Source organism: Rosa rugosa, chromosome 3 (assembly GCF_958449725.1).
Source record: "Rosa rugosa chromosome 3, drRosRugo1.1, whole genome shotgun sequence".
Taxonomy (NCBI): Eukaryota; Viridiplantae; Streptophyta; class Magnoliopsida; order Rosales; family Rosaceae; genus Rosa; species Rosa rugosa.
The window spans coordinates 7,613,940-7,626,998 of record NC_084822.1 but is presented as its reverse complement, the minus strand read 5'-3'; the positions used below and the strand labels follow the sequence as shown (position 1 = coordinate 7,626,998).

Here is a 13,059-nt window from a genome sequence, read left to right as displayed (position 1 = left end):
TCATTGAATCCTATGCTGTCACCAACAATGAAATGTGGGACACTGACTCATACAGGCTTTGGCATGACCGCCTAGGGCACCTCGGTCGTGACATGATGATCCGTATTTTAAAGAACTAACATGGACATCCATTCTTTCGATTGAAAAATATTGATAGGTCTGGTTTGACGTGAACTCAGAAAAGATGAAGTTCGAGGTTTTAGGGTCCTGTCTGTATATCAGGTTGCTAAGAGCTTTTCGTGAAAAACATGGTTCATTGAGTTTAAAAAAAGTATGATGCTATTGTTTTGACCTTTGTGCTGACCAGGTTTTGATCAAATTAAGGAAACTCAAAAGAAGTAGCCTATCCCTATAAATAAGCCTGGGACACCATCAAAATCCTAATAAGCCTAGGAAGTTTTTTCCTACTCTAATCCTACTCGGACACCATTCCTAATCAAAGAGGGATATTTGGATCTATTTTCACCTTGATATATTATATAATATTCTTTATAAAGAAACCAGGCCATTGGCAATCTCTCCAAGTCAAGACTGAAAGCAGGTCGATCGCCGTTTTAAAGAAGTATAACGTTTCTAAAGAAGTAGGGTTCATAGTAGCTCGATTTCTGCCGAAAAGGAGATCGATGATGATCGAGTCTCTATTCGCTTGCTTCAATCCTCGATGCAATACGAGCAAGCTTAGGCTGCTAAAGAGAAAAAAACTCCCAAAGAAATTAGAGAGAGAGCAGAAGGAGAATGAAGATGATAAGTACAGACTACAGATGATAAGGAGACATCCGCAGTGCTTCTCATGAATTCCCATGGTTACTACTCCCTCAAACCCCACATTGCAGCAACAAGTACGTAAGCTTTGCCAGCGTGTCAGAGGGGAGAGTTGTCAAGTTGAAGCTACCGAAGCAAGTTCGTGGATGGTGGATTTATGGGTCTTCTAAAGGTTGGTTGATCATGATCAAGGAAAGAGGTCTAAATTCCAAGATGTGTCTACTTAACCCAATTTCAGGAGCCCTACTCCAACTTCCACCCTTGAGAACACTTCCTTTTCTGAAAGATTTTGTGAAAACCGAGGCCTGGAAACTTTTTGGTGCCAACGCATTCGACTTAAGCATTGCACTATCAACCTCTGATGGAATTGCTTTAGATTCAAAGCGTTGTACGGTAGCAGCAGTTTTTAATGATAAGTCGAAATTGAGTTTGTGCAGACCTGGAGACAGAACATGGAGTGACTTTCAAGTATTAGATACTAATCAAAACGACTGGATTGCTGATTTATTGTTTTCTTCCGGCAGTCTATATGTTTTGGTTCGTGGTGGTCAAAAGGAAAGCTTTGTAGACTCAGTTACTCAAACCTTGAACTTTAGCTTTGGAGATGCAGAAAATTTGAAAATGAAGTTGGTCTACGACAAGCATGAAAACAGGAACGTGAACGTTAATGAATGTCATAGTGACTATAAGATCGTTTACAATGCATTATACTTCTCAAGATTGTTAGAATCAACCGGCCAGCAATGAAGTCTTATTGATCCATCAAATGGTAGATTATGCATGTTGTGGGAAGAAGAGAGGATATTATTGGTGACAATAATGAGAATAATGGAGGCGGCAATATGGAGAATGATGATGGTGAGCAGCACATTCATCATGATAATGACGACGGAAATCTTGAGGTTGATGGGGTAGACATCGATCAGAATGATGAGGATGATGATGAAGCCAACAACTTAGAAGATATTGATCAGCAAAATGGAGGAAACATTATTTATGGTGATGAAGGCAGTAATGAGAATGATGGTGGCGACAGCAATATGGAAAATGATGATGGTGGTGAAGTCCATAACGACAATAATGATGTTGATGTGGGAGACATTAATCAGAATCCTGAAGGTGATGAGGAAGACAACAATAACCCAGAAGATAATGGTCAGCAAGGAGAAACTATTGATGAAGATGCACCGGGATTTAATGCATATATGACAACAAGGAGTTTTAGAGTATACAGGACTGACGACGACAACTTTATTCCATTGCAATGCTTGGGGGATCAATTATTCTTTCTTGGAGATTGTGGTTCCTTCTCCTTTGGAGTCAGTAATATGAAAAAATCAGAAAGGAATTGTATTTATTTTGCATCAAATTTGATGTACGATTGGGAGGCAGCTCCAAAAACGTATGCATCTCGTGACATTGGTATATTCTACCTAGATAGCCAAAGAATTGAGCGGTCATTTCCAAGTGTTGAGATGTCTCTACGGTATCAAGGGACTTGGTTCACTCCAAGTTTATATTAGGTCCCTATGTGGCTAGGCAGTTAGATAGAACTATTGATTTACATTTGAGTATTCCTATATTTAATGTTTTTCTTTACGCCTTACCAAAGGATGAATATTATTGCATTTTGATGTCTATTGCTTTGAGGGCTCTCTTTATGTGCCACATACTTGTTCTTTAAAGACCTTTCAACAAGAGTCTGTGATTGCACCCTTGCTAGCAAGAGTTGAATAGGATTAGTGACGTTAATTTTAGTCAAGTAATTGGTGGGATTAAGTACTTTTAATTGGGTTTATTAATTGGATTAAGTACTTCTAGCTTGCACCAAGACCTTTGACAACCGCCTAAGAGCCTATGCTAAGATTGGAAGTAGCATTTGTCTTTCACTGGTCCACCTGAATCATATGCCTGGTGGAGGTGCTCCTTAAATTCGGACGGATGGGCAACTAGGTAGTCTATCTTGATCTCTTGGAAGCTAATGATACACACAATTCACAAGCCTACTTGTCAAGAAAAAGGAAAGGGTACTTCAAGGTGATGAAACGAGACTCAAGAGTGTGCCGCTAGTGAAGATGAAACACGCATACTGAAGTTTCAAATAATGTGTAGCTTCCTAAACACAAAAGAAATCAAAATCAAGCTAGCAAGATTCATGAAACGAATGTGAGCTTACATTTCTGAAAGTGAACATGCCCCCGAAGCTCGTCTATTCATGTAATTGAAGAACCAGAGAGGGAATACAAATGCAGCATGTCCAAGCAATATTAGACGACGGGGACAGGGGTAGATTCAGATAAGTGATTTCGCCTTAAGTAACTCCTCAAAAAATAATTGCATTGAGGAAGTGTACCACAACTTAGTTATCCTCCAGTTCTCAATGTTAACAACATCCATTCCCACAAAGAAATTAGTATGTTTCTGCAATGAATGAAGTATTCAATTACATATATTGAATTAGTCATTACCAATCCAGATAGAAGTGAATCAAGACTTTGTCCCTATAGTTTAAGACTATACTATATTAAAATAAATCTTCTAACTCTAGACAATGATAAAATTTCTTGAGAAAAAAAAAATAAAAAAAACCTTTTAAGCATCTAAGATGGTCACATAATTTAAAGAATTTAAAAACAGTTTTCAGATTGTTTAATTGTGTTTTCAAAATCAAAATACAAATCAAGTTTTCAGAAGATATTCAAGTTTATTTGAAAATGATTTCAATCAAGAACCATACGAGCCCTTCAATTTTCAGTTGCAGCCATTATACATGTAGTAATAGTGTAATATTGTCTCCACTGTGTGCTAGTGTTCCCAAAGGAGGATCCTGGCCGAGGTTTGGGTCAGAGTCGACCTCAACTAGAATAATCTGGTACAGGGGAAGGCACTGCCTGTGGTATTCAAAACGCTTAGAAAGCCACAATCTCAGTTTGGTGGGGAGCAAGAAAGAAAGTCCATTGCCACAAGTGATAAAAGTTTATCTGACAGTGCTTGGTGAAAAACAGGTTACGAAATTAGTTCAATTGCTCTAACAGAATGCACTTGATCACCTAAATAAGATTATGTTGATTCAAAATAGGGCATATTCTAAGATAACAAGCAACTAAAGCAAAAAGAGGATAATGGGTAGACATGTATTTGGCTTTGAAGGGAAAGAGATTGAGATAGAGCCAGAGATGCAGAGAAGTGAGGGAGCTAAATGTTTAAGTTGATGAGGACCAATCATTAATATATACATGGATTATGATCTATATTCTATGTTTGCTGTGAAGTAACGCAAGAATAAATAGATTGAATTCTCTGTGGTAATCAAAATTTCTTGCCTAATTTAGGAACAACACTGGCTGTCACCCTAACTTTGTACTACCAAGAAACTATAGCATATGTGCTTCTAGCTCAGTCGAAGAAGGCCCCGGCTACTGGCTCTACTTCTAGCTCAGTCGTTGGAGGTCCGTTGAGCAAGTATTGGAATGCCATCTGGAGTGCACACGTACCAGCTAAAACAAAGGTTTTTCTCTGGAAGCTACTTCGAGGAATCTTGCCTACACGCACTGTGCTTGCTGACCGGCGGGTTCACTTACCAGACTACAGGTGTGTCTTTTGCTCTAATAATTTTGAGACTAGTGTCCATACTTTCAAAAATTGTGATGGCGTGGAGCTCTTTTGGGTGGAGGGGCCTTTTGAAATTAAAGCCCAAAGAGCATGCAGCCATTAATTTGCATGATTGGATATATGGTATGATTGACGTATTGCATGGGGAGCAACTCTGCATGTTTTTCATGGCTCTTTGGAGTCTGTGGAATGAAAGGAACAAAGTAATTTGGCAGGGTGCCCAATTCAATCCTATGTTCGCTGCTCAAAACAATTTGGTGGAGTTCCAAAAGGTTACTTACAAACCTACTGTGAAGATGAAAAGAAGCGTGACGAAGTGGGAGTGTCCACCACGGGGTAGGCTCAAAATAAACATTGATGGCACTGGCGGATCCAATCACAGACTAGGACGGGCTCAAGCCCGTCCGAAATTTTGAAGCCAAAAAAAAAAAAAATAGATGTATGTTCAAAGAAAGCTCATCTTTTTCTCATCTTGTTATTGTTTGAGCCCGTCCGAAATTTTGAAGCCAAAAAAAAAAAAAATAGATGTATGTTCAAAGAAAGCTCATCTTTTTCTCATCTTGTTATTGTTGTTGTTGATGTATGGTTTTCAAAAGACTTCGTTAGAAAGAAGAAAACCCAGAAGGAAGTATCCAACTTCATTAGCCCTCTATAGAATTTGACATACAGCACTCTATAAGTTAGTTATTTCCAGCTGAATTTGAGAAAGGCAGAGACCCTAGAATTTTGATCTGGGTTTGTGTTTGGTGCTTTTATGAAAAATTGGAATTGGGTTTTGATCAGAAGAGAAGGAGCTGGTGGAATTGATGTTGTTTGGTGAATGGAAAAATGGATTTCTGGCCGGAATTTCTTGCAAGCAGTTGGGGCGAAGAATTTGTGGCAAGTACTATATATATATATATATATATATATATATATATATATATATATATATATATTTTAAGAATTCCAAGCCAGCCCAAGACTTCAATCCTGGATCCGCCACTGATTGATGGAGCTTTTCGTGGTGTTGACGGCAAGGGGGGAATTGGGGTGGTGGTTAGAACTGATGAAGGTGTGGGAATCGCGGCTTTAGCTAGGCCCTTTGTACATGCTCACTCCGCGTTGAATATGGAAGTTGAAGCGTGTAGAGCGGGTCTATTTCTTGGTATTAACCAAGGTTGGACTGACATTGACATTGAGTGCGATTCTATCCTTTTGATTGCTGCCCTGCAAAGAGGTGGAAAAGATCTTTCTGAGGTGGGTCGGGTGTTAGAAGATTGTAAGGCATATATGACGGCTTTTCAGTCTGTTAATATTCGGCACATCTATAGAGAAGCAAATGGTGTCGCGGATCGTTTAGCGCATCTTGCTAGTTGTGGTATGTTTGATGATGTTTGGTTAGAGGAGACTCCTGCTATTATTCAGGATGTTCTCTACGAGGATATGTGTAATTGTTCTTATGTAGCTCGGAATTCAGGTTTTATGTTCCCTCCGATGCGAAACTTAATTATTAATATAATAAATGAAACCGGGCGTGGGGCTGAGCCTCCCAGATAGGCTGGGTTCCAAACCCCTTTAAAAAAAAAAAAAAAAAAAAAGATTTTTAAAACAGAATCTTTGAAGTAGTGGACAAAACTTGTTAAACACCTTCTACTAAAGGGTTAATGGTCAATATCGAAGGGATAAAGATCGACAAGTGTGAAAAAATTGTAAACAGTGAATAAAATTTTGATATCTTCTCAAAAAAAAAAAAAATTGACCCGTTAGATTTCTGAAGAGAATCTACGGCATAGTAGTTGGATATGAAATCCATTCGGGGATGTAACTGAAGTACAAGGACCCACCTCTATAATCCTGGTTGGTGTACTTTCTTTACCCTCAACACCTACCTCTTATTTATCATGCATTCATGCGATTTCATTTATAATTCTGAATTGCATTAATTTTCAAATCTACCTATTTATTTTCAGAAGATATGTAAAAAAAAAAAAAAAGAATGGCTGGTAAAAGGAAATAATTGTCATGGTGACGTCGTGGAATAAAGCCAATTAGAAGGTTTTTTAATAATTGTCAATCTTGTGTCTCTGCACTGCATCATGGTGCTGTTCTTTTTCTATTTTGAGAATCTTTTTTGTTATTTTGGCCTGAGTTTGGATTTGAAATCAAAATCTCTTTTTAGAATATCGGCAGTCTTCTCTTGTGATATTCAATTTTGTGTCGTTTTTGTAAACTGATTTCTATTGTACTTGGATGTTCTGAAGCCCATTCCATCTAAAATTTTATTCCTAGTTAACGACATATGATTCTCTGTTGCAATTGCTGTTAAGGTTATTGTCCATTTATTTATGTTGTTGATATGATTAGATTGTATCTAATGAAAATCAAAACCTTGTTTGAAAGCATTATCCATTTCCTTTCTAGGTTTCTCGGTATGATTAAAAGATAGGTTTTTAGGTGAGTGAATTGTGAAAGTTTAAATTTTGATTCGATTTTATTTTGACTCTGCACATCGATAACGATGGCAGTGATCTCTTATATCAATGACACTGGGAGTGGAGGATTCAGGAGCATGCAAAGTCTTTGTCTGAGATTATTTGCCACCAACTTTTAATTGCTAGCAGACCTGAGATTCCTCTTCTGTGGATCTCTTTAAGAAATGTAATATTTGAGTTTTGTAGACTTCTAATCCAGATTTGGTAGCTCAATATTCTTGAAGTATACAACATTAGTGGGTCCTGTTTTCTATTTTTTAATTTCTTTTACTAACTTATTGTGGTGCATCTAAGCCACATTAGAGGTTTTTTGTTGCTTCTAACTGATGACTGACCATATATTTGTTTCATCACTTGGAGAATAATTGGAAAGCTGTTTGAATTCTTCTAGGATGTTGTTCAGTATGATCACTCCAATGCTGCTTTTCCTACTATGATTTATGTAAATTAAATTTTTGGTGTAGGAAGAGTATATTATGCTTTTATTGATACAAGCATCAAAAGTGTTTTTGTACGATTCATATGTTAATACCAAGTTCATACCTGTATAGGCAGTAGTAAATCTGGACTCTGGGTGTCAAAAAGATTATTTTTTGGTGCTTGAATCTTTAGTTTTGCAGAATCTAATTTATTTCTGATTTTACAGATCGACATCGATGGAGAATTCAAACGATACCTGTTCTTTCCTGCCATGCCCTGCTCAATTAACTTTCATAAACAGCACAGAGGTGATTAGTCCCCCCATATTTGTTAATTACTTATTTAAGTGCTTCATTATGCCTGACTTCAATTTGCAGTTATAATGTGGTTTAATTCTGATTCCAGATTCAATATCAATGGAATACTGAATTCTCAAAAGGATTGCGGTACTTCCCTGCCATGCCCTGCTGAAGTAACTATCCTAAGCAGCAGAGCCCTGCAGAGGTAATTTGTTTTCATCTTTGTTAATTACAGGTATTATGTGATTTTTTATGTCCTACCTTTTGTTTCGTGTGAATTTGAACTTTGAATTAAAAACTTTTTCTTTTTCTATTTTGATTTTTTTTTTGTTTAGTTTCTGTTATTTTGGTCGGGATTTGAATTTTAAAATTAAATTCTTTCACTCTTTGGATTTTGAATTTAAAATCTTTCTCTTTTTAGAATGTCAGCAGTCTTTCTCTTGTGATATTCAATTTTCCTTTGGTTTTGTTAACTTATTTCCATTGTACTTGGAAGTTCTGGAGCGCATCTCATCTAAAATTTAATTCCTAGCTAACGACATATGGTTCTCTGTTGCAATTGCTGTTAAGGTCATTGTTTATGTATATATGTTGTTGATAAGATTATATTGTATCTAATGAAAATCAAAACCAAGTTTCTTGGAAAGCAGTATCAATTTCCTTTCTAGGTTTCTCGGTATGGTCAAAACTCAAAAGATAGGTTTTTAGGTGCGTGAACTGTGAAAGTTAAAAATTTTGATTTGGTTTTATTTTGACTCTGCAAATCGATAGTGATGGCAGTATCTTATATCAACGACTCTGGAGTGGTGGATTCAGGAGAATGCAAAGTCTTTGTCTGAGATTATTTCCCACCAACGACCTGAGATTCCACTTTAGTGGATTTCTTTAATAAATGTATTCTTTGAGTTTTTGCTGACTTCTAATCCAGATGTGGTAGCTCAATATTCTTGAAGTGTACTACATTAGTGGGTCTGTTTCTTTATTTTTTAATTTCTTTTACTAATTTATTATGGTGCATCTAAGGCGTAGTAGAGGTCTTCTGTCACTTCTATCTGACTGACTGTATATTTGTTTCATTACTGGGAGAATTATCGGCAAGCTGTTTGAATTCTTCCAGGATGTTGTTCAGTATGATCACTGCACTGTTGCTTTTCTACGTTGCATTTTATGTAAATTAAACATTTGTGTAGGAAGGGCGTGTTATGCCTTTATTGATACAAGCATCAAAAGTGTTTTTATACGATTCATATGTTAATACCAAGAACTTAATACCTGTATAGGCAGTAATAAATCTGAACTTTGGGTGTCAAAAAGATTATGTTTGGGTGCTTAAATTTTTTGTTGTCTAGAATCTAATTCATTTCTGATTTTATAGATTGAGATTGATGGAGAATTCAAACGATACCTGTTCTTTCCTGCCATGCCTTGCTCAAGTAACTGTCATAAACAGCAGAGAGGTGATTATTCTCTGTATTTCTTAATTACATATTTAAGTGTTTCATTAGGCTCAACTTTGATCTGCAGTTCTAATGTTGTTCAATTCTAATTTTCCAGATTCATTGTTGATTGAATACTTAAAAGGATTGCTGTTCTTTCCTGCGATGCCGTGTTGAAGTAACTATCCTAAGCAGCAGAGCCCTGCAGAGGTAATTAGTTTTCATCTTTGCTAATAACAGGTTAATTACGCTCGATTTTGATTATATGTCCCCGTCTCTGTTGGTTCTTCAGAATATACCAAGCTGTAGTATTGTTTATGTTTGTGTTATCAGTATTATGTGATTTTTTATGTCTAGCTTCTTTTTTGCTTGAATTTGAACTTTCAATTAAAATGTTTTTCTTTTTCTATGTTGAGAAATTTGTTGTTTAGTATTTTGGCCTGAATATGAAGTACAAGGACCACCTTGAGTTACTTTCTATAATCCTGGTTGGGTGTACTTTCTTTACCCTCAACACCTACCTCTTATTTATCATGCATTGATGTGATGTAATTTATAATTCTGAATTGCATTAATTTTTAAATCTACCTATTTATTTTCAGAAGATATGTAAATAAAAAAAAAGAATTGCTGGTAAAAGGAAATAATTGTCATGGTGACGTCGTGGAATAAAGCCAATTATTTTTGAAGAAGATTTTTAATCAAAAAACACTGGTGGTGCACATATTTACCTAAACGAGTAATTTTCGACTAAATTTATATTTCCTGCTTTTTTGCTAAATTTTCAGAAACAGAGCAACTAGTTCTAAGCCGCAAACCTGTTCTCTCTCTCCAACCTAAGACCAAGCTCTCTTCTCTCTCTCTCTCTCTCCTTCCGTCCTTCTGTAACCATAGAACAGGACACTATATCTCCCCTTCTGGAAAATCGTTGGTCACCCAGAAGCGCAGCTGCTCAAGTTTTCGTTATGAATATCATCAAACTTTTGTCCGTCTCTCTGTTTCTGGAGAAAGATGAACAAAAGTTTGATGATATTGGAGATGATTGTGGGAGTCTTGATCTGTTTCGATTTGGATTTCCCAGATCGTTAACTACGGATAGGATTCAGGAAAAATCACTGTTCCGTTCAAAGCACTTGTCCTGCTCTGTTCCTTCACATGGTAGATAGCGATTTCTCGGCTGTTTAATCTTTTCGTTTAGATCCTGGTTTTCGGGCCCTGAATCTGAATTTCAATTTGGTTTATGTTTTCAATTGAATTTCAAAGTTTGAGCAAATTTGGTTTGCTGTTTTTGGTTTTCAGATGGTCCTCCCCAGGATTCGAACTATGAATTTTAAATCTTTTGGCCTTAACATCCCTTCCTAGGATGATGATTTATTCTTTTTTCTAGTTTGACAATCCCTTTTTGGCTTTGCTTCTTGGTTTCTTTGGTTTGCTGTTTTTCTTTCTTTGAATTTGCATGTTTGTTAATTTCGCCAATTTTAGGTTAAGTAGAGTGGAGGATTGGGGTGATGTTAAGTTGTTTCCTCTGTTTTATTCTTTTTCTTAGCAATTCTGTCTCTCTTTTCAGAATCCATTGCCCAATAATTCATGGAATTCCATATAATAACAAAGGTTGAACTAGAGGGTTTCCCACCGGAAGTTTTAAAACTATTTCAGTTTCTTTGTTTTCAGGAGTAACATTAGTTGTTCCTCCGGTTACTTTCCCGGATGACTAAGATGTAATATTATTTTGTTTGTGTTTTGTCAATCTCTAAGTCAATCTTGTGTCTCTGCACTGCATCATGTTGTTGTTCTTTTTCTATTTTCAGAATCTTTTTTTGTTGAACTTTTGTTATTTTGGCCTGAGTTTGGATTTGAAATCAAAATCTCTTTTTAGAATATCAGTAGTCTTCTCTTGTGATATTCAATTTTGCTTCGTTTTTTTTTTTAACTGATTTCTATTGTACTTGGATGTTCTGAAGCCCATCTCATCTAAAATTTTATTCCTAGTTAACAACATGCGGTTCTCTGTTGCAATTGCTGTTAAGGTTATTGTCCATTTATTTATGTTGTTGATATGATTAGATTGTATCTAATGAAAATCAAAACCTTTCTTGGAAAGCATTATCGATTTCCTTTCTAGGTTTCTCGGTATGGTTAAAAGATAGGTTTTTAGGTGAGTGAATTATGGAGGTTTAAATTTTGATTCGATTTTATTTTGACTCTGCACATCGATAACGATGGCAGTGATCTCTTATATCAATGATGCTGGAAGTGGAGGATTCAGGAGCATGCAAAGTCTCTGTCTGAGATTATTTCCCACCAACTTTTCGTTGTTAGTAGACCTGAGATTCCACTTTAGTGGATTTCTTTAAGAAATGTATTCTTTTTTTTGTAGACTTTCAATCCAGATGTGGTAGCTCAATATTCTTGAAGTGTAGTGGTCTGTTTCTTTATTTTTTTAATTTCTTTTACTAATTTATTATGGTGCATCTAAGGCGTAGTAGAGGTCTTTTGTCGCTTCTATCTGACTGACCGTATATTTGTTTCATTACTTGGAGAATTATCGGAAAGCTGTTTGAATTCTTCCAGGATGTTGTTCAGTATGATCACTGCACTGTTGCTTTTCTACGTTGCATATTATGTGAATTAAACATATTTGTAGGAAGGGAGTGTTATGCCTTTATTGATACAAGTATCAAAAGTGTTTTTATACGATCCATATGTTAATACCAAGAAGTTAATACCTGTATAGGCAGTAATAAATCTGAACTTTGGGTATCAAACAGATTATGTTTGGGTGCTTGATTTTTGTTGTTGTGCAGAATCTAATTCATTTCTGATTATACAGATCGAGATTGATGGAGAATTCAAACGATACCCGTTCTTTCCTGCCATGCCTTGCTCAAGTAACTATCATAAACAGCAGAGAGGTGATTATTCCCTGTATTTCTTAATTACATATTTAAGTGTTACATTAGGCTCAACTTTGATCTGCAGTTCTAATGTTGTTCAATTCTAATTTTCCAGATTCAATGTTGATTGAATACTTAAAAGGATTGCTGTTCTTTCCTGCGATGCCGTGCTGAAGTAACTATCCTAAGCAGCAGAGCCCTGCAGAGGTAATTAGTTTTCATCTTTGTTAATTGCGCTCGATTTCGATTACATGTCCCTGTCTCTGTTGGTTCCTCAGAATTTACCTAGCTGTATATTTTTTATGTTTGTGTTATCTGTATTATGTGATATTTTTATGTCTAGCTTCTTTTTTGCTTGAATTTGAACTTTGAATTAAAATGTTTTTCTTTTGCTATGTTGAGAAATTTGATGTTTAGTGTTTTGGCCTGAATTTGAATTTCAAAGTTAAATTCTTTTACTCTTTGGAATGTTTGCAGAGTCTCTTCTCATGCTGTTTGGCATTGAAATTTAACTTTCCTTTGTATTTTACTGTTCTCTATTGTACTTTGAATGTTGAAGCTCCTCTCATTGAAATTGTTGAGTCCTTTACTTCATAGTTAACGACGTATGCATCTGTATTGCTTTTAGTGTTGAGTTGTTTGTGTGAAAATATTAGATTGTTGTATCTTGTGAAAAACGAAAATCAACCCTTGTTTTCTGGAGAGCAATGTCGAATTTCTCCCTTTTTTGTTCTCGAGAGTAAACATTTTGAGTGCGTGAACTGTGCAAATTTAAGGTTTTATTCAGTTCTATTCTGATGTTGCAGGTTGATAGAGATGGTGGTGTCTTTGGATGAAAGACACGTCGGGTGGAGGATTCAAGGAAGCATATCAAGCGTGCAGCTGAGATTCTTTGCCACCAACTTTTCAAGGTTAGCAAACTTGAGATTCCTTTTTGGAGGATCTCCTGAAAAAATCTTTCACTGTTAAAGTTCACAGTAAGTATCTTTTGAATTGTTATGTCTAGCTTTTGTTTTGCTTGATTTGGTCGCTCAAATTTGTTGAAATGCAGAACCAGTTACCTTAGAGTTAACTTATTGTCGTGCCATCAAAGGCATGTTAGAGGTCCGTTGCTTCTTTTAACTGACTACCGATCACGTTTTTGTTTTATTACTTGGAAACC

At 36.1% G+C, this 13,059-nt stretch overlaps 1 protein-coding gene and 1 long non-coding RNA gene across 3 annotated transcripts; both read left to right on the top strand.

Moving 5' to 3' along the window:
• Nucleotides 1-623: 623 nt before the first annotated feature.
• LOC133737133 (uncharacterized) lies at nucleotides 624-2,285 on the top strand. Its single transcript, XM_062164751.1, has 3 exons — nucleotides 624-748; nucleotides 834-1,419; nucleotides 1,536-2,285. The coding sequence occupies exons 1-3, from the start codon at nucleotides 624-626 to the stop codon at nucleotides 2,283-2,285; spliced, it is 1,461 nt and encodes a 486-aa protein (XP_062020735.1).
• A 4,144-nt stretch (nucleotides 2,286-6,429) lies between these two features.
• Nucleotides 6,430-13,059, top strand: LOC133741177 (uncharacterized). 2 transcript variants are annotated; one of them, XR_009861668.1, is made up of 8 exons: nucleotides 6,430-7,576; nucleotides 7,674-7,772; nucleotides 8,943-9,024; nucleotides 9,122-9,213; nucleotides 11,834-11,915; nucleotides 12,013-12,104; nucleotides 12,704-12,808; nucleotides 12,949-13,059. It is a non-coding gene; the product is annotated as an uncharacterized LOC133741177 (long non-coding RNA). The 2 variants fall into 2 exon arrangements; XR_009861667.1 differs by lacking the exon at nucleotides 12,949-13,059 and having other exon boundaries at nucleotides 12,704-12,881.

Excerpts from the sequence above, each read along its gene's own strand:
- LOC133737133 (XM_062164751.1), top strand. The coding sequence starts at position 624 with ATGATGATCGAGTCTCTATTCGCTTGCTTCAATCCTCGATGCAATACG. Across the intron at positions 749-833 it reads AAGGAGAATGAAGATGATAA|CAACAAGTACGTAAGCTTTG; the intron begins GTACAGACTACA and ends CCCACATTGCAG. Across the intron at positions 1,420-1,535 it reads ACAAGCATGAAAACAGGAAC|ATTATGCATGTTGTGGGAAG; the intron begins GTGAACGTTAAT and ends ATCAAATGGTAG.